We start from the raw sequence: 27291 nt of genomic DNA, 5'->3' as shown, positions 1-27291 counted from the left end.
CCAATATGATCTGCTGAAAAGATTATGGTTCCAAAAAAATATTCAATATCAAGATCTCACATAAGAGGCTTAATTGTTTCAATCTATCTCTCTTCATCTTCCTTCACTATTTGTGTCCAACAATGCATTTTTGTTCCTTATCCCATTTTACTGTGAGCAATGTTAAAAATGCATGATGAGGTGACAGCTAGTAAAAATAATCAAAATGATTCCATGCTGATCTGTGTATGGGAAACTGTAATAATAAAAAATTGCAATAAATAAATAAAAACATTCTAAAAGAGAGACTGCTCAGGATTTATGGTCTTAGCCACTTAAAAGAGAAGAGTAACTTAAAAGAATGTAAATTCTGTGGCAGATTCAACATGGGATTGCAAAGAAGAAGTCCAGATAAACTGCGTACAGGTTATCTTTTTGGAGAATTCACTGTGTACTTTAGTGGCTGGAAGTTGATCTGAATTTTTTTTTTAAGTTTACAACCTCCTAATGACTACAGTATATGAAAGACAGCAGTTTATGCCGATAAAGAACAAATTACTATTTGTAGCAGCTTTCTTATCCAGTATTATACAGAGGAGACACAGATCTTTATTTTTTTGGAAAATGTTCAATAAAAATAAATTGCAGTAAGTGACTAATAAAACTGTTGTTGCAGTATAACTAACAAATTTAATTTAGATGTTTATTTAAACCTTTCAAACCTCCCTTCTTACATTATGACCATGTCACAAATGCAGCATGCAATATATTTGTCAATACGGTTTATGAATCCTTGGAGAAGAATAAATCTCATAGGTTAACACTATGCAGATTCCATATGAGTTTTATAAGCCTCTTACTACCAGTATGTAGGTTAAGTTAATAGTTATAAGATATAGATTGTTCTGGTATCCAGTACATACTCTTAGGGATAACAGTGAAAATAACTTAACAAATGGCAAAACATGCCAGTGCAATGGTATACAAGTGCTTTGATTAGAAATGGAATCACAGCTTAGGGGTCTGATAATTTTTTATCTAAACTGAACTGCTGGGTAGGGGCTAGTTCTTCCCCCTGGCAATGGAGGATGATCCCTACAGACAGTCTTTTCCAGCAATCTATCCTGCTTCCAAGTACTGGCACGTCCAGGTGAATGGTTTCTAGAGCTTTCAGAACTAGTTGTGCATTTAAGAAACAATACTTATGAGAATTCAATTTGATATAATGATGATTCCTGGGGCAGACCTGTCCTGCCACCTATAAATGGTCAATTTCAAGTAAAAGGATATATGCAGGAAAGGGAAGGGAATGAAAGCGAAATGGAGGAAATAAGTATAGTGCCTAGCGCAATGGAGCCCCAATCCAGGCTGGAGCCAGGAAGTGCAGCGGTAATACAAATCATATTAATCAGAATGCTAAATCACAACTAACTCAGGCTCTTTTAAGCTACAAGATACTGGTGTCTGTCTTTCAGATTTTGAAGCCTCATCACACTTTTGCATTTCTTACAATAAAATGTATGAGAAATGTAATTGAATTTTCAACTGCCACTTGGTGGATCTGAGCCCCCCCCCTCCTCGGCCCCACCCCACCACATGAATTTTGTGATGTTCACCAAGGAGGTTATGTGTGACACATCACCTCCATACTGGTACACCTAACAAAATTCATTCCACACATGGGTGGGAAAAATTAGAGGGAACACTGTGTACTATGCAATCTAACTAAAAGATATAATTGAGGCCTGTGCTGGTAGGTTTTGTGACATGAATAATTGCCCACTAGATAAGAGGATGAGCTACAAACTTGTTCCATGTTGTTGTAGCTGCGTGCCGTGTTGTTATAGCTGTGTTGGTCCCAGGATACGAGACAAGGTGGTGAGGTAATATCTTTTATTGGACCAACTTCCATTGGTGAAAGAGACAAGTTTCTAGCTTATGTAGAACTTTCCTTAAGGTCTGAGAAAAGTACCCTGAGTGTCACAGCTAAATACAAGGTGGATCAGATTATTTAGCATAAGTAGTTAACACATATTTCAAGGGGTTTCTTGTATGTAGTTGTCTGTAGAGTTCCACTGTTGAACCTCATCGTGGTGTCCAGGAGGTGGATGCTAGTGTGGGAGTGTTGTAGAGAGGGTTTAATGGATAGGTGATGGTTGCTGAAGTTGTGGTGGAAATCTATGAGGGAGTTTAGGTGTCTGTCCAGAGAACGAAAATATCATCAATGCATCTCAAAAAACCTGATGGCAGCCCTCCAACAAAAAAACAAAAAGGGGAACCAACTACAACAACGCCACTTCCCACAGAACACCACCTCCAGGAGAAACCATAACATGAAGACCCACCATCTGGATCCTATGTGAAACTCCAACATCATCAATTTGTCAAGACTACCCCTAATCAGAACTGAATTATCTGTACTCTCCAAGGAACTGAACTATTGCCCCACCACAGAATCTGATACCAGAGTAACATGGGGAGAACTAGAAGAGTTCTTCTGCCTTTTTTTTTCTTTCTTTGAGATACATCAATGATATTTTTATCCTAGGTGTCCAAAATCCACAGATTGCCACACTTACCTTCATAGATTCAGTAACCATCCCAAGCACACCAAGAAATCTATTATCTACAGCGGGGCACTCAGATACCACAAAATATGCTCCAAGGAAAAAGTCCAGGTATACATCTTAACATACTTAAAACCACCTTCACTAAACAAGGACACTCCACCATGGAAGGAGATGATGTCATGGAACAAGCCACCCAAATACCCTGAGAGAACCTGCTTCAATGCAGAAATAAAGCCCTCTCTGATTGCACGCAGCTAGTTGTCACCTACTCCCCCACACACACACACGAACTCATATGGGTTATCATCAAATAACTATAACCCATACTCAATGGGGACCACATCCTGAAAGAACTCTCTCTATAGCCTTCAAACAGCCCCCCAACCTCTTCAAACTCAGCATCAGAAGCAAGCTCCCCATGGACCAGGACACACCAACTCAAAGTGGCACCAGACCCTGCCAGAATATCAGATGCAAAACCTGCAGATATATCTCCACTGCAACAATGATCATCAACCCCCACAATACATCCTCCAAGATCCATGGGTTGTACACATGCCTATCATAGCATGTGGTTTAGCTCAACTAGAGCACTAAGTGCCCCAATAACAACTACGTGGGTGAAACCAATCACTATGCTCTCTAATGAACTCACACAGAAAAATGATAAAAGACAAAAGCCTGGGAGCTTAAATTAATATCTTAACACTAGAAATCATGGACTGAATAGAGACACTGGATTTATGGCTTATTACAACAGTCTATAACCCACTAACCCTCCCCAACCCATGACTGGAAAGGTGTGAATGGGCCACTTCACCTTGAATGGTCCCTTGAAACATGGTGTTAATTACTTATGCTACACGATTTTTTCCACCTTGTATTTAGCTGTGACATTCTAAGTACATTTCCCAGACCTGAAGAAGACCAGAACTGGAAAGCTTGTCTTTCTCACCAACAGAAGTTGATCCAGTAAAAGATGTTACCTCACCCACCTTGTCTCTCTATATGCATTCCAGGTACAAGGTTACAGGATAAGCAGCCATCAGAAAACAGCTTTCAGTTACATATCTAGATTCCAACCAGCACCTTTGTAAGGAGAGTCTACCAGTGTCACTACCAACTCTGTGAACCATCATCCTTCCACAATAATTTTACTAGCAGCAGCAGCGGTCTTTGCTGATAATAACTAGACTTTCTAATAATAGATGAATTCTGCAGTCATCATTTCTTTGTTCACAAATGTCATAAAATAGCAAAGACAAACACTACAAGTGTCTTAAGGGTTAATATTTTCCATTACAGTTTTCACATGTTAATTCAATCAAGATTTCACCCATGATTTTCTTTTAAAAATACTAAGTGCTCTTTCAAGAATCCCTGATTAAAATATTACTGGAATTGACCATAAGCAGCACAGTATTTATATACAGTCCACTGTGGAGGTTATATTAATGTGAGGCGAGTAATAAACAAATTACTCTGCACTGAAGAATAAATGTAATCAAGACTTGCACCAATATCAAGTTAAGTCTCCAGCAGTTAATACTTTTGTTGCAATAGCTTAAAAAGTCTCTGATGCAAACATTTTCTGATCTAAAAAAGGAAAACCTGTCTTAAAAAGCAGACCTAAAACAATGGTGTCCAAACTATTACTGTCGCACACCCCCTTCCCAGTAATGTAATCTGTCCACGCCCCACCTCCTTTACTGCACATTTGGCTCAGCAGCAGAGTTTGCGGTGAAGGCAAAGCTGGGGGCAGAACTGGGGCTAGAGAGGGAATGAGGGCAGAGCTGGCCTGGGGGAGGAGATGAACTGCAGCTGAGGGTGGAGTGGAGCTGTGGCTGGTGCAGGAGCTGGACTGGGAGCAGAATGGTTGTGCAGCCCTGGCTGGAGCTGGGCTGGGTGGTGCCACAGGCCCCTCTCCCCAAACGTTCCTTCATGCCACCCTACGGGGCATGCCCCACAGTTTGGGGACCACTGCCCTAAAATATCATTTCTAGTTGCAGCCTTATCACCTTTTGCTGTGATCATATCAGCTCTCACAAGCTAATTATGGCCAGGCTAGATCAGTACTTTGGCTAAAAGAGCTAGGAACACCTTGATGCTGAAGGAAGTGGTGAAGATGTAGCAGCTTATGCTCTACCTTCTGAGTCAGAATTGAACCGATGCGCCAGCACAGCAATAGAGGGCAATGTACTATTTGAAAATGCTCTCCTTCAGTTGAGACATGAAGCTAAAGTTCCAATCACTTGTGGACATTAAGATTATATGCCACTTTGCAGGAGTAGTGGTGTTAACTCCAGTGGCCTGGCTAAATTCCAATTTGGTTATTTCTGCCTCTATTAATTCTCCTTTGAGTGTAGTACTTTCTGTCACTCTCTGTCCTAAATTGGTGTCTGAGCAGAGTGTGTGGAGTTAAACAGCTGCCACATTCTACCTTGGAAGAGATGTTATGTTAAGTATATCTCTGCTTAACTTAGGAAGCTTTTTATACTTTAGTTGGGCAGAAATCATCCTCTCCATCTACCAGATGGAGGAGATGAAAATTCCACAGGGGAAGTGTAGGCAAGGGAGTTCTGAGTCTGAGGCATTGTTTTCCCTCTCCATGGACCTGAAGAAGTTTCTCCGTGGGTTTAGAGTGAAAACAGGTGAAGGGAGTCAGGAGACATGCATCCTCATATCAACACCACAAAAAGTCTTCAGCACAGTTAGTTCAGACTGAGATTTTGGTGCACGCCCATTCTGTGTTGTGTACCCTGACTAGGTTGAGGGAGGGTCAGATGCCTGGGGCAGCAATTGGCTGGAGAGCTAGCTGCCATGAAGCTGAGGTATCGGGAGTGGGAGTTCCCAGAGACAGAGCAGAGGCACAGGGTTCCTAGAAGACACAAAGATACATGGGTTTTGGGGGTCCCTGCAGTAGGGCTGATGGGTAGAGGAAACAAATGAAGAAGATCTAACAGAGTCCTTCACCAAACACACATGAATGTTTTGCACAGGATGATTTGATTCTTTTATGTGAGCTAATCTTCTGAGAAAAACAGATTCTGTAATTTCAGCCAAACATATTAGGCCAAATAAATAAATAACAAGAAAACAGGAAAATTCCACTTAACAATAAAAGTTTGCAATGCAGCAAAGGAAAGGTTAACTAAAGGGCTGCATTTCAGCATCCAGACTGCATATTCCTGTTCTCTAACATGACACCAATTCTCTTTTTCAAAACGTTCAATAGAAATTTCTTTTTTTAAAACTTAATCACAGCAGCATTTTATACTTTTCTTCTCCACAACTTACTTTATAATTTAAAACAGTCATTTATTAAATGTTATGTGTTAGCACTTAGGTAAATATAATCGGAAGTTTCTTTGTTTAGTAAACACAACACTAAATGCAAGCGAACATCTCGTTTGCAGAAAAAAAAGTGCACTTTTATTGCTTAAAATGAAACAACTTGAGATAAAATGGCTAGTAGGTAAAATTCCAGAGTCACCAAGTAGTTAAAAGTACACTTTACACTTGGGAATTTTCTGTAACATGCTCCTCCTTCCCTAAAACTGCTGCCAAAAATCATCTGACAGGAAACGTAAGATTAAGTTTGTCCTACCTAAGTGAACAAAGAGAGCTCAGAACAGGCAACCGGTTTACTGCAGAGCGGGAACTTTCCTAATCCTGCTGGAATCTGCAGTGCCACTCAGGAAATATCACTGGAAAAGTTGTTTTCTTTACTCAACATCTTGTCTCTAGATCACCTCATTTTGGTTGCACTGCAGATCTTGCTGATTCTCCTATGAAGGTTAACTTAAAGCTCCAAACATAATCATGTGGAAAATGGACATTATTGATTCCTATGGTCCATTGTTCCCCCATTCTAAGTCCCTGAAGTTCAAGTTCAATCTGGAATTACATCATGTCTGGTTTCTCCTGGTTACCAGACGGCTTGAGACGTGACCACAGCTACAGAAAAAACAAACAGCCTTCTTCACGCTTCGGCTCCCCTATCGATTCAAACATAAACTTTTTTTCTTTCTCTCAAGTATGCTTCAAGTATGGAGCATGGTTAATTTAGAGATTAAGTTCCAAATTAGATTATCTAATGGCATCTTAATGGATTGCTGACCCATTTCCTGTGGGATGGCAGCATGCAAGTCTGGCTGGAATACAATTAATTTCTTAGGAAGTGTTCTGAAGATGTTTGCCTAGATGGAAAGGAAACATAATGTTCTGCACATCTTTCTTTATTACAGAGATGGGTGAAACTATAAGAGATAGCGATTTAAATTGATAAAGACCAGAAATCCTTGCATTTGTCTGCTGTGAATACTTTTATCAGCAGAAGATTTTCACTTCTTTGTTCTTAGTTTCAAAAATTGAGTTTGTACTTTTATCTCAAACAAATATGAACTGTGGAAATAAAATAAAAAAATCCTTGATCTAACAGGTGTGTGTGTTGTCCAGATGTGTTAACTTTTTTTTAATACAACAGATAACTACAGAAATACTTAGTGATAATTCAGTTGTTAGTGACTTTGTATGTTCACTAGATTCTAACAGATACAAGGTACTGTGGTATGGAAAAGATTCTAAGCAATTTCCACTTCCCCTCCCACTCCCCCACGAACTGGAGATTATTCCATTCAACTGCCTTATCTGCATTATTATCACAGCCCCAGAGTAGTGCTAGGGGCAAAGAGTGCTGCTTAAAAAACTGAACATTTTGAACACCCCTACAGCTAAAGCTGAAAAGGAAATTCAGCACTCTGAGAATAAAGCTCCCCTCAGGAGCTCCAGGAACAAACCAGCTGTTGTACTGTACTTATGTGTCAAGATAACAAACTGAAGGCAGGAAATGCTAGCCTAGTGCATTTGCCTGGGTAGTGTAAATGTAATGTTAAAGTAACAGTTAACCCTTAAGAGCAGCAGTTTTTTTTAAATATAAATTATAGTAGTTGAGAATAATAGGAAAATTAACAATATCTGTGATAAAATTTACATTTTACCACTAGTGGTTTGTTTACAGTTTGTGAAAGTCTTGTTGGGAAATATTCAAATCTAGAATTCAAAGGCCCAATCCTGCATCCCTTTGTTAATCATGCTGGAGTGAACGTGACTAACCTTACGGGTAAATAATGGTTACTGGATCAGGCACCCAGCCCATATGTTTCACTGAGTCCTTCTCTCATTCACGCATGGTTAAGTTTTACTTGCATACATTTTTGTTTACTGTGCACTTCTTGAAACTTTATTTTCCAACTTGATTCTAACTATTTACAGTTACCTCAGCAACGATCTGACTGACCTTTGCTTAGGTAAGTTCTAAATATTATCTTTATCTGTACAGCAAAAAGCATGAAGTATAGGGTCCTGATTCAGTGAAGCACTTATGCATGTGCTTAATTTTAAGCATTATATAAATGGGATTACTCATATACTTAATTTTAAGCATGTGCTTAAATGATTTTCTGAACGAAGGTCCTAATGTTCAGAGCAACAAACAAATACATCATATAGACAATAAATAGATAATAAAAATGTTGTCAATTCTAGGCAATCATGGTACCAGGAGCAAAATAAAATTACTTTAAACTATTATATTAAAAACCTGTTTTTGTTTACTATTGAGGGTGTTGAACGGATGTTTTATGTAAACTTCTCCTTCACTGACACCAATATGTTTATTTTAACCAATTGAAGGATACATCTAAGTTTGTATAATTATCCATACACATAACTACTCTGCTTTTTTTTTAAATAAGCGCACTAATGACTTAAGTTTCTCATTTTGTATAACTCATGTTGTCTTTCTCTAGTGATTTTAAAAGTTAATGTTTTTGAAAAATATATATTACTATTCCTCCAGAAATTATATCAGGCTTGTCATTTTACTAGAAAAAAATTATCAGTTAGTTTTAAAATTCATAGATCATTTAGTTCTGTTTGGCATGATTGACAGCCAATGATAAGACGAAGTATACAAAAAGAACAAGCATAGGGACCATGTCACCTCTCACCCTCTCAGAGGGTGGTCCTACCCAAGTTGGGGATGGGGGAGGTCACTGACAGTGCAGCATGAAGAAAAGTTTCAGTTTGGTCACTTTTATCATCTGATCTATGCACATACAGAAAAGCTCATTTTCAGGCACCACCAACTCTTTGACCTCAGTGAGTACAAGTATTCAACAAGACTTCTCAAAAATCAGTGCACCACGACATATTCGTTGTTGCAACTTAAAAGAATCATGAAACTCTTCTATAAAAAGTCACTCTATTTATTATCCAAACGAGTATTGCAGATTTGGAGGAAATACCCATCAAACAAGTTTGTGGGAGAAAACTTTTCCATTTTCTTTTTTAACAAGAAAATATTCCTTTACAAAACATTCAAAAAGGATTTATTGCTCAAAGGTTTCTTTCTTGTAATGATATAAAGACTTCATCAAGAAAACTGCCCACTTGTTATACTATCTCCCATTTATGCTTTGATGTCTTCTTTTCCACAGATGTTTGAAAAGAATATCTGTATCCCAAAGGCTACATTTTAAAAATAACCCTCACCTATATGTGATTACGTCTTTTTTCCCCCTCCTCTCTTTTAGCAACTTACAGCAAAGGAGCACGTGTGGTAGGCATGACAACTGAAGCCCACAATAAACTGGGCCAGATCCTCAGCTTGTCTAGCTCCAATGAAGTCAATACTACTACACTGATTAACACTATCTGAGGATCAGGTCCACCAATCACTAGCTCACAAACTGTGAGTTCTTGTCCAATCTACAGTCTCCTATTAATGTTCTGAGAAAGCTACATACTGTTGGGGGGAGAATAAGTTACACTCTGTGCTACACTAGCTCAGTCTGATAATACAGAAGTAAGGATAAAAACTACCAATTATCACATGATGGGGATTTATAATGTGAATCTGCCCTTGAGGAGTTGAGGTGAACCCACTAGGTTAACTTTCCATTCATTGTACTGTGATTTTTGATGTGAAAAACTGTTTTTTTGGCCACCTTGCTCCTTCAACACGATTTCAGAATTCTACCAGACTCCAAAATTATTAGAAAAAAAGTACAGAAAATACATGCAATCACGCAAGAAACTGCCGGCAGATCAATTGTTGTGTAATATTGGTACAACAATACTAGTTTAATAGTTTAAACTCTGGATTCATACACAGCATCCAACTTTCCATTTCATATATCACATTTCCAAACTGATACTAAAAAAACTTTTAGCATCAACAGTAAAACACAGTATGTCATCTAGGATACTGCACAGCAAGATTTTATATATCCAAACATACTCACACAGATATGTACATGAATTATTTGGAAGTGATAGCAATGATACATTGTCATATTTGTACACACATACCTCCAAGAGATATATAAAATTATTTTAAGTGGAGGAGAGAGATTGCTTCACCTGTTAGGGCCCAAATCTGCAGGCTTTTCCTCATATGTATAACTTCCCCCCATTGAGGTAAATCAAAGGGAATTCTGCATATGAAAGCACTGAAAGACTGACATTGCTTATTATCTTTCATCTATTTTTAACACACACACACACACACACCCCTACTACTACCATAACCAGTTATACATATAATATATGTATAATTTAATATATAATATATGTGTAGTTGATTCTGTACCAATAGCTAAGGTTTCTCTAGCATGCAAAGAAAATAACTGCTTTTCATGAATAATGAATTCTAATTGTTTTGTATTTTAGTTTATAAAGGACATGGTTTACATCTTACCTTCGTAAGCATGTTAGTGACCTAAATCTATACCAATTGTCTTGAACTTGTTATTCAGAATGTCTTCTATGGGTATGATTATTCGTTCCTAAAATAGCACCTGCATCAGAGAACTGCTATACTAGTCACCTATTGTTTTTAATCCCACCATCTTTTGCATATTAATCTGTAAGCCCCAAAATATATTACGGTACTTTAGTTCTTTGAACTGTGATTTGATTTTTTAAGTCCTAAAATCTGCAGTCCTTTAAAATTACAAAAGCCTTGCACTTGACAGCAAACATTTGGCATCCCAGGTACTTAACTATAGTATATTCTAACGATTCAATTTACATTAAAGATAATGTAAATGTGTATTAAAAAAATGTTATACATATATGTTTTGGTTAAATTTTGACATATATTCCTTCTTGGAGGCCTGCTAAAAACAGATACTGCAGCTCAATGTAACTTTTTTAGATGTAGTGTAGCGTTGGAAATAATTAAAATGTTACCTTTGCCAAGTAATTCCCAATGTATCCTCACTGGCACTGGGGTATAAATGCCTGCCGTTTTGATTCATGGTCCAGTCACAAATCCTCAGCTGTCAATTGAAACCTAGCAGTCAGATATGGATCGAGCAGTACTACAGTTTTTAGTATTTAAATGAATACATGCAAACTAGTACTGTACATGGCACAAACCTTACTTTCCCAAAAAGTAATTTAAAAACAAACAAAACCCCCCAAAACCAACAAAAACCCCATTACACTGAAAATAAAATTCCTATTTTTTTAAAATTTTAAGAAAATGCTACTTTAATACGCTCCTCTATTAATAAAGCATAAAAGAATAACTAGTGTTTAGCACATAACAATTAGCCATTATTAGATTACAAATTGAGCTGGAATAAAAGAAAATGTTAATGTTCAATAGTGAAATATTTTAAGAAAGAAAATCAAAATGCTGTGTTTTATATGCAATGTACTAAGTAATCTGTACTAGGTAAAGGTCAAAAATAATCAATATCTTGAAGCATGCATTTGGTGAATCATAGACGACATGCAATTTATAGAAAAGGTCCCCAAATTACACAAACTATATGCCTTTATCTTACTGTTTTAGAAGAGTAAATGTATTTTGTAATAGAGGTTTATTAATTTAGTGTTACTGAAAGTGGTATTACTTAGCAAGAGGTGATAAAATAATCTAATCTTGTTCCAGACTCACAATAATAGCATTTAAAATACTTTATTATATTTAAATATAGTGAGGAATGCACTAAATGTAAGCTGAAACAAATTCTTCCCAGATCCCCAAATCATCAGTTCTGCCCTTCACAGATTGTTCATGTAACCCTATACAGCTCTGTTTGTTTAACAGCTGCCCTACAGTGCTAGCAGATTTATTGAAAAGATATACTGCTTATTTTTATGTTTAAGAAAGTAAACTTATGTGGCTTGAGACAAAAACATACAAAAAGCATAGTTTTTAACCTCTGCATAGCAATGCTATAAATACATTACTGCACATCTTGCATGATACAGCACTTTGAATTAAAGATAACTTGATCACTAAGATTAATTGCATAAAATGCATCTTGCTTTCTCCATGCAATTTTTAAGTGTCTTTAAAAGTTGCAGACTACGGCAAACAAACTAAAAGAAATGATTTACACAGTAGCACAATTAACTACAGTCCTTTCCTGATAAATATATATGTTAAAGACAAGACCATATTGCAGTCTTGACTGTTATACTCATAAGTTTCCTGCAGCTGAGGTCTGAGAAATGAAAATGCTAGTCTGTTTTCATAAGGTTTGTTTCTTGTTTGTTATCTAAAGAACTCTAAGAGACCTTCCAAAGGCTATTATAAGCATGACTAAACTATATTAAATTAACCAGAAAAGGAAACATTCAGTCCAAAAACTTTGCTAGAGTGTAACTGTAAAGAATATATTAAATATGCTAAAAGAAAGGGGTATGTGTGCGCATTTTGCCGTAGTCACTGTTTGAAACTGTTTCATAAGCACTATTTTTATTTTGAAGACATAATAAAATATATCTGTTCAAACACTCTAGCCAGTAGTATAATGGTTATATTTGTGCTACAATACTTAAGAATCTGTCAGCATTTTCATTATAAAGGCATATTTTAAAGGCTTACAACTTGGTTATAAAAATTCATTTTCAGCTGAAACATGATGTCTAAAGTTTTAAAAGTGAAAACTATTTTTTCCTTTTTACAAAATTTAAACCAAACTAACCAAACAAAACTCTTTGGCTAGTTATAAGCCATAAGAATGCCAAAACCAGAACTTATTGCTCCTGAATGATTTTATGAACTTGTCTAACTAAAAAATCTGGCAAACAATTGGTTTGTAATATAATCTAACTGCTTTTGGTATTTGAGGAAAAACAATAAATGGCTGATACATTACAGTTTAATAAATCAGCTACTGTGCATAAGCAATAATTTTCCTCCTACAGTTTTCATCTGGATTTTAATATGTACAACAAATATCCTAAATGTGTAATTACACAAACTTCAAGAGCTTTTTTAATCTAATTTATAAATGTTAATGACACACTTTATTTATTATGCACACACACCCTCATAATTGTAACCATGAGGGGACATGCATACATACACATGGATATACAGATACATATAGGGCCAGATCCTAAGCTGGTGTAAATTGGTATATTGGTGTAAATTGGTATATTGGTAAATTGTAAATTCATCCGTCCCACCACATATACACGTGCCAAATTAGAGAAGCATGTGATAAATAATTCTATCATGAGCCTAGAAATTCAGTACCTGTCTACTAAACCACTGCCATGTGGCTTAAGTTTAATGTTCCAAACCTCTGAGCAGCTTCAAACAGCTGCCATTTTGTTTTCAAAATTAACCTATCAGGGAAATGCTTCCTCTTTCCTACTCCTCATGCAGAATTTCCTCTCCAAAATCACCGTCTAGAAACCTGTATGACTAAGATTTAGTTTGGGGTCAATAATAGCCATAGAAATATCACTTTAAAATCTGATATCCTGTGGCCCTGCAGGGGTAGAAATGGTTTGGCATCTTTACTGCAGGTCAATGGGCTGGAGTAGTATAAAGGGGCCTTAAAAGCCCCAATTCCAGAAGATTTCCATGGAGCAGGCAATGTGGAGACAGCAGTAAAGTGGCCTTCTGAGGATATCTTTGCAAGCCCAGAGGAGCCACTTAGCTCTCTTGCTTCCCCAAGGGCTGAGAGGTCTTTGCTGCACCTCTAACAGGTGCGGCCCAGACTCTCACCTGGGAACTTCTCCCTTCAAAGGGAGATTTTCAGCTTTGTAAAGGGACACATAACACTTGCTTCTAGCTTTGGAAGCACCTGAGACATTGGCATTTAATATTATGACTTTTCTGTGTTAACTTAGGTCATTCAGGAGCCAGGGAAAGGCCAGCAGCCCCCAATGTAACTTATAAGCACCTAAGGGCTGCACTAAAATTATGCAAGCTGCAAATGGCATTGCGTTACCTAGGGATCAAACAGAGCACAGTGCACTTCACTCCACCCTGGAACAACACTTGAAAGACCTTCTGCATAGAGGATGGGGGAAGTGAGTAGCACAAAGCTGCCTGTATGCCACCCAAGGATTTCCCTCTGTCAGGGAGAATATCTGGCTGCTCCTTTACGACAGCTCTCCTACCACTCTATGTCACTGAGGTGGCACAAAACAGCCTGAGCCAGAGCCAAAGATCTGACCCACTAGTTTGATTTCTCATTCTCTCTCTCTCAGCTGGACTTTTGGTAACTAAGATACCTGGGTGTTGAAGAAAAGGGATTCAAGCAATAGTCCCAATCAAACATTTTACAAGCTTTCTAAAACATTTCTACATAGGTTTTCCCCTCTAAAATATGTTTCTTATATGGAATATATATATGATGGTGTGACACACAATCAAGTGTTTTAAATTCCTCTCTCACAGAACCACATGTAACAGGGACAAGGAAAATTATCCTCAGGAGAAAAAAATTGCCTCTCAGTGGGCTTAATTCTGGAGTGGCTGGGGGGAGGGGCAGCTGTACCCAAAGCAGAGTAGGGCAACCTTAACATGCTTTGCAGGCGCATCCATTACTACCCCTTTAATAAACCTCCACTCCAACTCTTACTGAGTGGGAAGGGGCAGAGAGTCTGTAGAGGCTGCCTCCTGTGCTGGGGGTAATCCTCAAGGGGGCATGTGATTGCTCCTCAGCCCTATTATGTCAGTGCAAAGGGGCCACAGGGCAATCCTGATTTGGACCCTGAATGTTTACTTTGAATCTCCTTTCTCTTTTTAGTTTAAGTTGGACACTTGGGGAGTACAATCATCCTGCAGAGTTTTAGCCACACAATCCTAATTTACATTAGAGTTACAATCCCACCACTCAAACCTTTACATAACTGTAAGGGTTAATATTTAAGCAGGCTTTATATTTTCACATTTTAATAAAGTGACTAACATTAATCTTCATTTCATGCCCCTTTGATCACCAGTAAAAGTAAACATATATTTGGAAGAGTGAGTAAGTGATAGGATACTGCTATGATTTTTGTTATTTGAGAAAAGCCCATAAAGCGAAACATTTGCATACTGTCATTGTTTTGACTGAAACTTCCTTTAAATGTGTTTCCTTTCCAGCAAGCATATGTGAAAGGTGACCTCTTATCCATTTACATACCTCCCTGGCAGTCATGTGATCAAGTTTTACGTCAAACTGTCAATTATGATAAGAGAAACAATAAGAACAGCCTAAGTGTTGATAACTTGTTTCCTGACTTTACTGAGAAGTTCTCTTTAAGAGTCCACTTGTGTTCTTCTTTCAGTCTTTTGCCTAAAGCAAAAGCGATGTGCATCAAAAACATTTTAAAACCAAACACTGTTTTCAGTGGTCATTTCAGTTTACAATTTCAGTGATACGTGGTATGAAGGGGCTTCCATCCTGAACAGCATAATGCAACAACTAAAGGATGCATATGGAAAGAACAACTTCCTACTGGAGAAACTGCTTGAAAAGAGTAGTCTTGTGTGGAGGAAACAATTAAATAAGAACAAAAGCTGGTAACAGTTTTCTAGTTTTAAAATACATTTATGATGTCTAAAATATTTCTTATTATAGTATAAATGGTAACATGACCCCTTAATAAATGTCAAAGCTGTGTGAAAATTATGCATAATGTATACCACACCCTTAAAGCCCAAGTGCTAGTGAAATCCATGCAGCTGTATTAGGTAATGCAAGGATCTGAGGAGTTTAGCAGCTCAGTTATCGGCCCAATATTAGTTAGCATATATGAAAAAGTAAAGTTTTAAAGGTTACTGGTATCACAGGCTGATAACTTCCTCACTAAAGCCATTTGTCTTTGCCTGCCTGCTTTCTTAATGAAAGAAAGAAAATATCCTCCTAGACGGCTCCTTCTAGAAGCACAAAGATGTTTTAAAAGTTAAATAATTATGGATAGCAATATCATGGCCAAGAGCAAGTACTCTTTTGATTGATTTATTCAGTTTCAATAGGAAGTTTGCCAATTGTGATGCCATTACCCTTATGTGCTATGAACACAAAGATAAATCTTTTCTTTTCTTTTTTTAAATTGGCAAAATCCAGGATTGGTGTTTCTGGCAGTGTAACAACTTTAAATCCAGAAGTAATTTTGATCAGACACTAAGAATCCTATAGTTTCAAGGATATAAAGTTTGAATTTTGTGAATTCACAGTGATATAAACTGAATGAGACTAAGGAAATGCCACCATCCATCCATCCATCCATCCGAAGTCTGCCCTATTGTCCATTAACATGGAGTTTTGCAACTGAACTCTTTTACTAATGATTGCTGTGTTATGACTATAAACTCCCAGGAAGGAGGACTCAAATGGCACAATACCACGGAGCTCAGAGGAGTTGAGTCTGCTTGTACCACAGCTGAATTTGACTCAGTTAATCTAATTTTTCACTTTTTCTGTGAGTCTAGACTTCAAAACCATTTGCTACAACTCAAATATAAGCAATGTGTATATGAGCTGGAGAGGGAGGGGGAGTGGGGAGAGAGAGAGAAAGAGAGAGGTGCTGACATACTGCTGTGAAGATTACCCAACCTTCCTTTTATGCAAAAACGCCTATGTCAATAAAGACATTTCTTAGCATAGATAGTTCAGTGTGCCAAAGCAGAATTCATTAGTTCATAAAGTGACCTCACCAACTTCTAAGAACAAAGTTAAGAACAAAGCCCTTACTAAAATTCTACCTCTAAGATAAAATTTTAACTATGATTAAATAGGAGACATTTGATTAAGCAACATCCCTGGAAATATGAGTCCGTTACTAATAGTAATAACTTTTGCATGTTGATTAATGAATTAAGGAAAATTTCTGCATTCTAACCAAGTAGTCATTAACAATTTATAATTGATATTTTGGGGGCCTGGGGAAGGACTCCTTTTTACAATAAAACATTAAGATGTTTTATAAGCATCTTTCTAATGCAGATCTAATTATGTAGATGACTTTCTAGTTGCAGTTAAAGTAAGAAATTTGTTATGTTATTGTTGATGTTCAATTTTGAAATACCTGTCATTTCAAGGCAATTAGCAAGCAGCACCAACCAATGATCACAACAAAAGTATACTGCATAGATTTATAATTCTTCAAAACTTTGCCTATCAATGTAGCATGCTAAGTAACATGTTTAATAGCATATTTTTCTCACTATTCAGATCAGTAAATGCAAATGTATTGCTCCCAAAGGTGCTAGACACACAAACACAATATTTCCAAGTTATATTTAATACTTCCCATCTAAATTCAAGTATTCCAGCAATTTTGTGCTATAAATTGTTTTACTGGAAGTTCGACTGAACTGTCATTTTATTTAGTTGAAAGACTATTTATAGGAGAGAGTCACAAAATAACAAACAGCTTAAATTTATGGTTGTTACTATAATTTATATAGGATACATTGCAGTCCTTTTTAAACAACAACAAAAAAGCACTCAATAATACACATCAATATTTCTCATAACTTGAGAGAATAAATCCCTCCAACAAAGTAAAAGAACCTACCTGTGACAATATTTATTCTTAAGAGGTCAATGTGTATTAAAGGGTACAGTGAATGTTTAAAAGATCTCTCTGGAACTAAAACCACTGGCTTTCTACTTTAGAATTTCTCTCAGCTAATATAAAATGATTGATTGCCTTTATTTCATGTACCCCTTGATTTTCCTTTTCATTCATCATGGGCTGCTTTAAACTAAATGCATTCAGAACCTGCCACAAGAAAAGTGCTCTCTTTTAAATTGTTGTAAAGTAATGAAAGGACGTAGTAAATCAATCTCATTTCTGCCTTCCCAAAGGATAACCTTTATCTACTGAAGTCATTTAGACAATTTCTGGTGGGGATCTTTTCTGGATAATAAACATGTATGGCATTGTCATCTCTGACAGCCTTTTAGGCTTGAAGAGGATGAAGGTAACAACTAACTCATTAGAAAGTTATTTTATATATACTGTACTTATATATACTGTATTCATATTTATCTACTGCTAAAAAGCTTAGTTTGTGGTTAAAAGTTCTTTGTTCCTTCAGTTCATGCAACAGTACCAACTATTGTCTAATTTTTAATATATATATGTATGTAAGCACACACACGCGCACACACACACACACACACACACACACAAGTATATACAATTATACGTAATTTAAAATCAAATATAGAATACATGGCAGAGATTAATCTATTATATACTTTTTCACTATACTATAGGGCTACTACTATATAACACATATATGTAAAATACTGATGCATTTATATAAACAACAAATATTGACATTATAAAACTCTCTACTTTAGAATATTAAATTCACACAGAGGCATTGAATCAGAATACATTTTCCAGGTTTGAAACTAACATATAAATGTCCATGCGCAAAACATGTAAGATTACTTTTTTCCTGAATATTTTGGTCACATGTTTAATGAGACTGCTGAAATTATCCAAATTTATTCTTAAAATATATTATAAAGACAAAAAATATAAGGAAATACAAGAAAATTAAGCTGTCTGCCAGTAGCTTCTAAGGATGTGAAATAGTTTCTATAACTTTTTGAATGAGAACAAAAAATACTAACTAGCAAATTTGTAGAAAAATAGGGTATTGAAGAGAAGCAATAAATTAAAATAAAATATATTTAAATTTCTTTTGCAAATCCCAAAATTAACTGGATTATCATGAAATAATCTTTAAAATTTCACAGCAAAAGTATTTCAGAAAATGTGTGCAGTGGTTTTAAAAAAAGCAAGTTTTAAACCTATAAATCTTGCATATGTTTAAACATACAATGAACACTTACTGAACATTTGTCAAATAGAACCACGTTATAGTAATTATGACACATTTTATATTACAGCAATTCTAGAGAGGTGAAAAAAAAATATCAGAAAATTTAGTGAAAAGCCAATGGTTGGCAAAAACAACTAATTGTTATTTGGTATTTTTGTAACTGTGTACAAATGTTTTCAGTTGTCTCTCACTGGTTAACAAAGCTGGCAAAATGTCAGGGCTCTTTATGATTTCCTCTGAATCCTGCATGTGGTGATCTTTAATATATACATACTGCCACCTTGGCCTTGGAGTGGGTAGGAATAGGAGGTTCAGATGCAGCATGGTTTAGCTATGTCACAACAAACGCAGAGCATGTAGGATAAAATAAATCAGGCATGAGTACCAACTGTGGATAGGAACCCAAGCCTGAGAAAAAATACAGTATAATAAATAATAAGATCTACTTAACAGCCCTTTTCTTCCTGCCAAATTCAATTTTTAATTTGTAACATTTTACATGCTGTTAATTTCAAACTCCTCTGCTGTCAAGATCTGGGAGCAGCATATACACACACATCATAAACTATATTTACGTTCTAAAGCGTCAGATTTTGTGTTATACTGTTACTAGCAATGCGGGATTTCTGTATTTGCATGGCCCTGCTATTGACTGCGACTAATTTGTTTATAAACCACCATTAATCTCGGCTGTATATTTTCACAGTTTGGGTAAACACTTCATTTGCATTAAATTTACAGCATTAATGAGATGTGAAATTTAAAATGCTACTTGAAACATAAATGATGTAAGAAACTAGAACAAAAACGTGTCCTTATCACATCTGAAATCAGCAAACCAATTTAAACCTATTAAAGTAGGAATGATGATGTGTTGCATTGAGAATTTGGTTTTATAACTCATCTTCTGGAACTAAAATGCAGGCTTAAACAGCTGGAAAATATGAAATAGCTTGAGAATCATAATTTGTACTGTTTAATTTTGTTTAATTTTTTATTGGTTTTGAAATGAGTTTTCAGTTTTGTCCCTGGCACACTTTATACAGACATATTCTTAATATCCAATTATAGAATCTACTTTTAAGTTCTTCAAAAATAAAATAATTTAAAGAGACATTATAAAAAGTTCCTTAAGATGGCACAAATCTAAGAAACAAAAGCATATGCTGTGTTAATGTTTTTAGAGGGGGTTTTGTCTTTAGCATATCTAGTCTTCATATGACATATTCTGAAACCATTAGGATCCCATTCTAATCCAAGATGTCAGTGGCAGCATGTAGAAATGTACTATTGAAAAAGCTTGTCTATATTATTATACCTATGTGAAACTTGCCCACCTGTTGCTGGTGTAGGAAGGATGGGTCTCTTGGGCTTAGTCCCACATAACGATTGGCTTGGGATGTGCCTGAGGCTGTGTAGGCTGATTAAGGAAGAACAAAACACATTGATAAAAATAGCGACCTGTCATAACTATTACCCTGTGCACGTACAGTACAGATATGAGAGATCCAGAGTTATGATTTGCAATGTATAGGAAGTGTCTGTGGATTTCTTTTATCAGTAATGCAAAAGAAACATAGGGCCAAATTCAGCCCTTAGGTGCACAGCATGTTCAATTCCCATCCACTTCAATGGAAGCTGCATGTGTGAATCTGAGGTCAGAATTGACTTGTAGTTAGAATAATAATTCCTATGGTTGCAGAATTTTACAAATAGTTAAAGGAAACACTACATTTTAAAGTGTTATGAGTTTGAGTTATGGACCTCCAATTTATATTAGTTATACGAATACACATCAGTTACACTAATATAAACAAAAAGAACAAGGAGTACTTGTGGCACCTTAGAGACTAACAAATTTATTTGGGCATAAGCTTTCGTGGCCTAAAACCCACTTCATCGGATGCATGCAGTGAAAATTCCCATTTTTTCATGTTCTCTGTGTATATATATCTTCCTGCTGTATTTTCCACTGCATGCATCCGATGAAAGCTTATGCCCAAATAAATCTGTTAGTCTCTAAGATGCCACAAGTACTCTTTATTCTTTTTGCTGATACAGACTAACACGGCTACCATTCTGAAACTAATATAAACGTCCAATAAATGAAGTCAACAGAGTTACGCTGGTATGAGCGAGAGAACAACAACCTACTAATTTACACTAATTCTTCTATTTGTGAACACCCGTCACAAATTTATCTGGGGAAAGTGATTAATTATTTAAAACTGAGACCTAAAGCTTGATTTGCTCATGTGCATGAAATTAATCTTTACAGTCCTTTGGAAGAAGGATACAATGTGATCAGGACTAACCAGAGAAGGGAGTTAACTTTTGCTGTGCAGCATAATTTTACACACCAGAAAATAGCATTCACTTAGGGCTAATTCAGTAAAACCTCTTTTAGCCTTCTGTGTTGCAGAAGCTTAGAAAAATCTGCGGGGGGAGAGGGGGAAGACTGGGTGGTTCAAGAGATTGGTAAAGGGAACCTTTCACCTGTAGGTCACCGTTCAAATCTGGCTGAGATCAGTAGCGACTGAAAGTCATTACCCTCTCATAGCTCTTAGTGGCCTATGTGGTCTCACTCCACTTCATAGTGTGTAGATGACCACAGTGCAACAATCAGCATCACAACTGGCACCTTTGCTGGTGGTCAAAGCAGACCTGCCAAAATGGAATGGAATGAAGACTGAGAACAGAGGAAGGTGGATAGAGTTTTTTGCTAATTGGCTGTTTGAGGTTAAAATTATACAGCAAATACATAAAACTTTCTGAATTTCTGAGGATTTTTTAATATGGCTTTTTTATAGTAAACAGCTTTCACTGAGAGATTGCCATAAAAATGGATCAGATAGTAGAAATAAATCATGACTTCAGAGTTCCTTGACAGAAATATTATCAAAGTCTGTTGTTCTGTCTAGTTCTGAACAATTCATTTGTTGTATTTCAGAAGGAAGTCAGTGTTAATCATCTGATTTTATATGCCGAATAGGTTGAAACTGACTAAACAGAAACAATGACAGCATTTATATTATGTTTAAGCAATATCTGCAGGAACTTATTGGCCAAACAAAACATTTAGTCTTTTGAAATTAATTGTTTATTAAAAATAAATTTGCAATGTTTTAAAAAAATTATTAGGGTCAAATTCTCCCATGAAATGTACGCATGAAGCCCCTTGGCATGAGAGCATGAATATTAAGGTCAGTGACGGGCTTTATGTATTTCCAGCAGCAGGATACCTTCCTTCAGTTTTTGTTTGTTTTGTTATCTAGTTACTGGCAAATTTTTATTCGTGCATGTCATGTTTGTGTGCTACATTTGTGCATACAATTTGTGTGAATTTGCACATGAACACTTTTCATGTACATGCATTAGTGATAGAGATATTCTGTATGCAGAAATATGCCTCATCTCAAAGGACCATAAGAGAGGTAGGTGCTCAGGTTCCACTGAAATTTAGTAAAACTGAGTGCCTAATTCCTTTAGGCTCTTTTGAAATTCCCAGGCTTCACCCTTAAATACCCGTATAATCATTCATACACAAATAAGGTCAGTTTCCTTCTAAAAAGACTCCTTGAACTAGGTCATAATGTGGGCAAGTAGAGTGCAAGCTTCTTCCCACAGTTCTGATATCATACTTGATCTCCCTTCTCCTGCTATTCCAGGCCATGGTCTCTCCTGAGCACAGACAGATAATTGTGCCACATTGTGTGATCTTGGCAAACAGGAATTAGGATGAAACTACCAATAATCCAAGCCAAATTTGAACCAAGGTTCCTCTCCCACCCTGAGGTGAAACGTTAGAGCATTAACTTCTTGTTTGCTGCTGAACATACCAGAAATAGCAGCACCTCAAAGGAGCAAAATTTGCACCGTAAACCAGCAGAGAAAGTGTTAATCCACTCCAACTTTTAGTTCACCTAGAAGCCTCTTTTGCTATCCCAAAAGAATAAAATATTTCCATAAGCCTATCAATATAATTATTAATCAGTTTATAATTAAATAATGGTGTTTACCCAGATTATCTTTAGGAGTCACTTATTTCTCTTTGTAATAGATATTTATGCAGTTTCCTCCTTATGTGTTGCTTGTGCTAACTCATTTGATCTCTATTTCAGTTTACAAAATAAGATCTTAAAATAACAAACACCTAAAAATATTGGCTTGATTTACAGGCTTGATTAATTATAATCCAACGTCTAGAGACCACACTCACAATTTTGATACCTAATGTGGCTAAAATGATCCATTTTAGTGTAACTGAACCTACAGAAATCCATATTCTTTTATGCATGTTAAGTATTTTTTTGTCTGTTTGGTTTGGGTTAAACATAGTTTAGGCTCTAAATGCCCTTTGGAAGACAGAAATTTCAGCTCAGAGCTCTTCTTCTAAATAATCTGATCAGGACTATTTTCTAAAAATGTTGCCAGTAATCAGTATCAAGTAATGTTGGCTCGCTAAAGACCTAAAAGGTCAGGAACAATATTTACCCAGCTTTGTTAACAAAAGTGTAGAAGCTAGATAAAAAATTAACCCTTTGGATATCATAGAAATGATCAAATGACATTAGCACGTACGTTGCACATACTTCCATGGTTGCAATTCCATTGAAGATAACAGGATAAATAATATGGTGCTGAGCATATTGTACAAAGGTACTCAAAACTTTCAAGGCGTTAAAAAAGCAAATGCAATTAAGCCAACCCTTGTAGAATCAAGGGCAGCGAATTAAAATTTCCTTTGCTGTATGCCACATCATTTTATTTTTGCTAACAACACAACCTATATAAACATGCAATTATCATAGCTCTGATTCAGTATGTTTTGTAACAAAGATTGATTTCTGTAGGAAAGCTCATTGAGGAGCAATTATCTAATCTCTTTTTGAAATCCAAGTGTGGGTGATTTGAAATCTTGCAGTCTGAGTGTGCTTCTCAATGTCATTACAATGTCCACCTTAGATGAACAATCGTGTTTCATTGTTTCTCGATGGGTGGTGCTCAGATAAATACGCTTTTCCCTTTAGATTTTGATTGTCATGTCACAAACATCAGTTCATGTAACATGATGCTTTGACTAAAATTTGAGGAGGAAAAGCTTTGTGGTCAGATCATGTTTGCTCTCAGGATAAATTATGAGCATCCACCTGGTCAAATAGTAGGAAAAGGCACCTTTTCTGGCCTTAATTTAAAATCATATTGAACCTCCGATGGACATTTTTTGTTTCCTAGAGAAATACTTACTGGTTGCTGTAGGTGAAGATGCCTCACCTTCAGTGGATGTAGTGATGGGTTTAGTATCTGTCATGGTCAGAGTCACAGGTCTCACCGCACTGTGATGGGGAGAGGGTGCCAAAACTGGAGTAAAATGACCAGGCACTTTCCCTACTACTTGACCACTGCTGTTAGGCTACAAAACAAAACCAAAACAATGCCTTGTGAAATATACACATTGTGTTTAAAAACAAACCTACCAATGTCCTGTAGGGTTTTGTAGAATGCCCATCACCACAGTTATCTATGTGCCAGGTTATGTAATTGTTATAAACTAATATATCTATATATAGTATATTTAGCAGACAACACAATAGACCCCATACATTCGATTCACAGTAACCTTCTGATCAGTTTTATTTTGTTCTTGGTATGATTTTCATCAAAGTATTTTTTTTATTATAATAGTGCTGCTCACATAGTAGGATTAAGCATAGAGCCTAAAGCATATAACAAAAACACATATTAACACTGCAAAAGCTGCGTTAGCAGGGGCCAGTATTCTACCTTGCTTAGAAATGTACGCAGAACAAGCGCCCAGCTGTTTGCTTTCCGCACATGCCTGAAGTCTGACTAATAAAAGCAGGGAAGGCTGCATAAGGGGGCCAGAGAAGGAGGCACTAAAATGTGTAGACACTGCCATTTGGCCCCAGGCCCATCAGAATGTGTCCCTTTCACACAGGATTGAAAAATGTGAATTCTGTACATTTCAGGAATATAATGAGCCAAATCAACACTTTTCATGGACTGATGTAAAGGATGTACAAGAGGTAGTCTGAATTTAGACCTGTGACACAATCGGGGCCAAATTCTACCTTCAGCATACACATCTACCCAACTTTGACAACATTCTTTGAGCGATGTGCTCATTTATCCAAGAGCGAAATTTGGCCTAAATATTCTAAGTGACCAGAAAACTGTTCTAGTAAATAATAAGAAACCAAAACCATCAGCTGGTAACATTTAGCCTGAAACTTGATTTTTTCTGTGACTGTTAAAGGGCTCTTAAAGTACCTAACACATATAATGCCTAAATTTCTGGGCAATTTATTATCATAAAGATATTGACAAATCAGACAGAAACATAGGTTATTAAAGGAACTGAATGGACTGATTTACAAGGAAAGGTTAAAAGAGGTAAATATGATTAGCTTAGCTAGGCAATAATTATTGGTTGTCATGACAACTACAAATATGTGCAGGATGTAAGCACAGATGATGAGGAGAAATTATTTGGAAGTATAATCTGGGAGGTAATGGAAGGAAATAAAGAAAGAGGAAATGTTAAAAAAAAAAATCAGGAAAAACTTCCTGACACTATGATCTATTAAACTGTGGAACAGTGTCCCAAGGGAAATGATGGGGGCCTTTTCCTTTTTGACTTTTAAAACTAGAGCGACTAAATAAACAATAGTAAATATTGACTGGACAAATATGTACAAATAGAGACCAATTCTGCATTGACAGGAAAGTTCATTAGTTGATCTAGTAGGTTATTTCTATCTCTAAATTCAATGGTTCTGTGATGAAAAGCAACAGGAAAAATGTTACATTAATGACAAGCGGCTGATCAATTACTCCACTAAAGGAAGCAAATTTAAATTCTCTCTTTCCTAACCATGACCATATTGTACTTGGATATTGCAAGGCTATGAAATAAAGGATGATCTGACATACAGTTCTATAAGATCCAGCTACTATAGGATTTATTCTTCTATTGTGATGTGTGGGCCTTTACTAATGAGAAAATAGACAATGATATATACTGCTAATCTCAGGTCTAAAAACAGTTTCAAATTAAGAAGGCAGTAATAGTTCACAGGGATGAAAGGTTCTTCTATACTGAAAACACATTGTTAGTATTCCATACATTTTCTCTATTGTATCAAACTTTCTACAACTGCACAGGTCTTTTTTCCCCTTCAAATCTGTTCAACCCTTGTGATATGAACTTTAAAGGAAAAAGAGTCATCACATTAATATATACAAAATGATACACATTGACTACATAATGATGTGGTATAAAGATTTAATCACCATCTGATTAGATAGCCAGATTACTTATAAACGGTGAACCCATTAATAAGTTATGCAGGTCTTTCCACCAGTACCAATCAAACCTTTATATCACACCACACCACCACACATTCTGCATATGCCATATATTTTACCAACTCCCTAACCCCCACTTTAGCAATATTTTAGTTAGTTTTATTTTTATGGGTACTATTGAAATATCCCTTAAATATCCCTTTACCTGATTGTAAAATCAGGTGTCTTAATTAATATAAATCCAAAAGTACTGGCCTTGGAGATAAAGGAAAACTGTAACTAAAAGAATTTCAGAAACCTCTACAAAATACCTAAAATAGCTTCTATAATGCTTTAAGGTCCTAAATACTGGGATCTCCCAAGAATCATGTACTGTAACCCGCTGGAAAGTAGGTATTTAGGAGCTATTTTTAGCTCCAGTAGATTGCAATATAGCCGACCTTAAAACAGTTGAGGCCTGAATAGTGTAATTTTGATGGGAAAATCCATATTTGTGGGGAAAAGAAAAAAAATATCTGGCTGCTGCTCTCTTTTATTTTTCTTTTTAAAATATAGAGGATGTTAGAAGCTGTTCCACAGTTTGGAGAAATAGATTGGTGGGCAGAGTGCAAGTGAAACAGTGATAGGTGTTTGATAAATACAATTTATCCACAGTTGCCACACTGACACACCACCACATATGTAGTATATATAGAAGTAATATATGCCATTGGGCAATGTGTGATACATGTAACATTTTCATGAGGTATGCATGAGGTATGCATGATCAGTCATAACTCATAAAACCACAGCCAGGTGGTAAAATAAGCTCATCCCTGCAGACCGAAAATTCTTATAATCATACATTGTCCATTATTTTGAATTTGGTTTTTCTTTTTTTTCTTTGAAAAAGTTGGTGAAAGAGGTTAAATACCGTACTCAGTAATGTGTGGATGGTGCAGATGGTCTGATGAACAGGATTAGTGTGGTGTGAGTTCTTTTTAGTGGCTATTGGATGGAGTCAGGGATCTGTGGGGGGCAGAGTTACCTTTTAGGAATTGGTTTCTGTTATGTATTGAAGAAGCAAAAAGAAACTGTTTCAATTGCCTACTAAAAGTGCTTCACTTTTAGTATTAAAAAAAAATGTTCCCAGGAATTTATGGATTAAAACAGCAAGTGTCATCATCTTCCAAAGCAGCCCTGCATCCAAAACCAGACTCAACTTAATTAAATGGACACAGCTGGAGTCCAGCACAATGTGCAACAATGTATCACCTTTTACTGTTCCCTAGTGATTCTGGTCAACAGGAATGCAAC

The 27291-nt window shown here is 36.3% G+C and overlaps 1 protein-coding gene across 8 annotated transcripts in view; it reads right to left on the bottom strand.

Moving 5' to 3' along the window:
• Nucleotides 1-27291, bottom strand: part of NFIB (nuclear factor I B) — a 221200-nt gene that overhangs the window by 8961 nt on the left and 184948 nt on the right. For 3 of the 8 annotated variants that reach the window (XM_039543436.1, XM_039543434.1, XM_039543441.1), the window contains 3 exons: nucleotides 23914-24079; nucleotides 20004-20086; nucleotides 10806-10894 (listed from right to left, as the gene is read on the bottom strand). The exons of 1 other annotated variant lie outside the window; for it this stretch is intronic. In XM_039543436.1, coding sequence (XP_039399370.1) covers nucleotides 10806-10894; nucleotides 20004-20086; nucleotides 23914-24079 — 338 coding nt within the window. Of the gene's footprint in view, nucleotides 1-10805; nucleotides 10895-19984; nucleotides 20087-23913; nucleotides 24080-27291 lie in introns of all 8 variants that reach the window. 4 more of the 8 variants (XM_039543437.1, XM_039543438.1, XM_039543439.1 and 1 more) reach the window with 4 other exon arrangements.

Source organism: Mauremys reevesii, linkage group 6 (genome assembly GCF_016161935.1).
Source record: "Mauremys reevesii isolate NIE-2019 linkage group 6, ASM1616193v1, whole genome shotgun sequence".
NCBI lineage: Eukaryota > Metazoa > Chordata > Testudines > Geoemydidae > Mauremys > Mauremys reevesii.
This window is presented reverse-complemented; position numbering and strand designations above follow the sequence as displayed.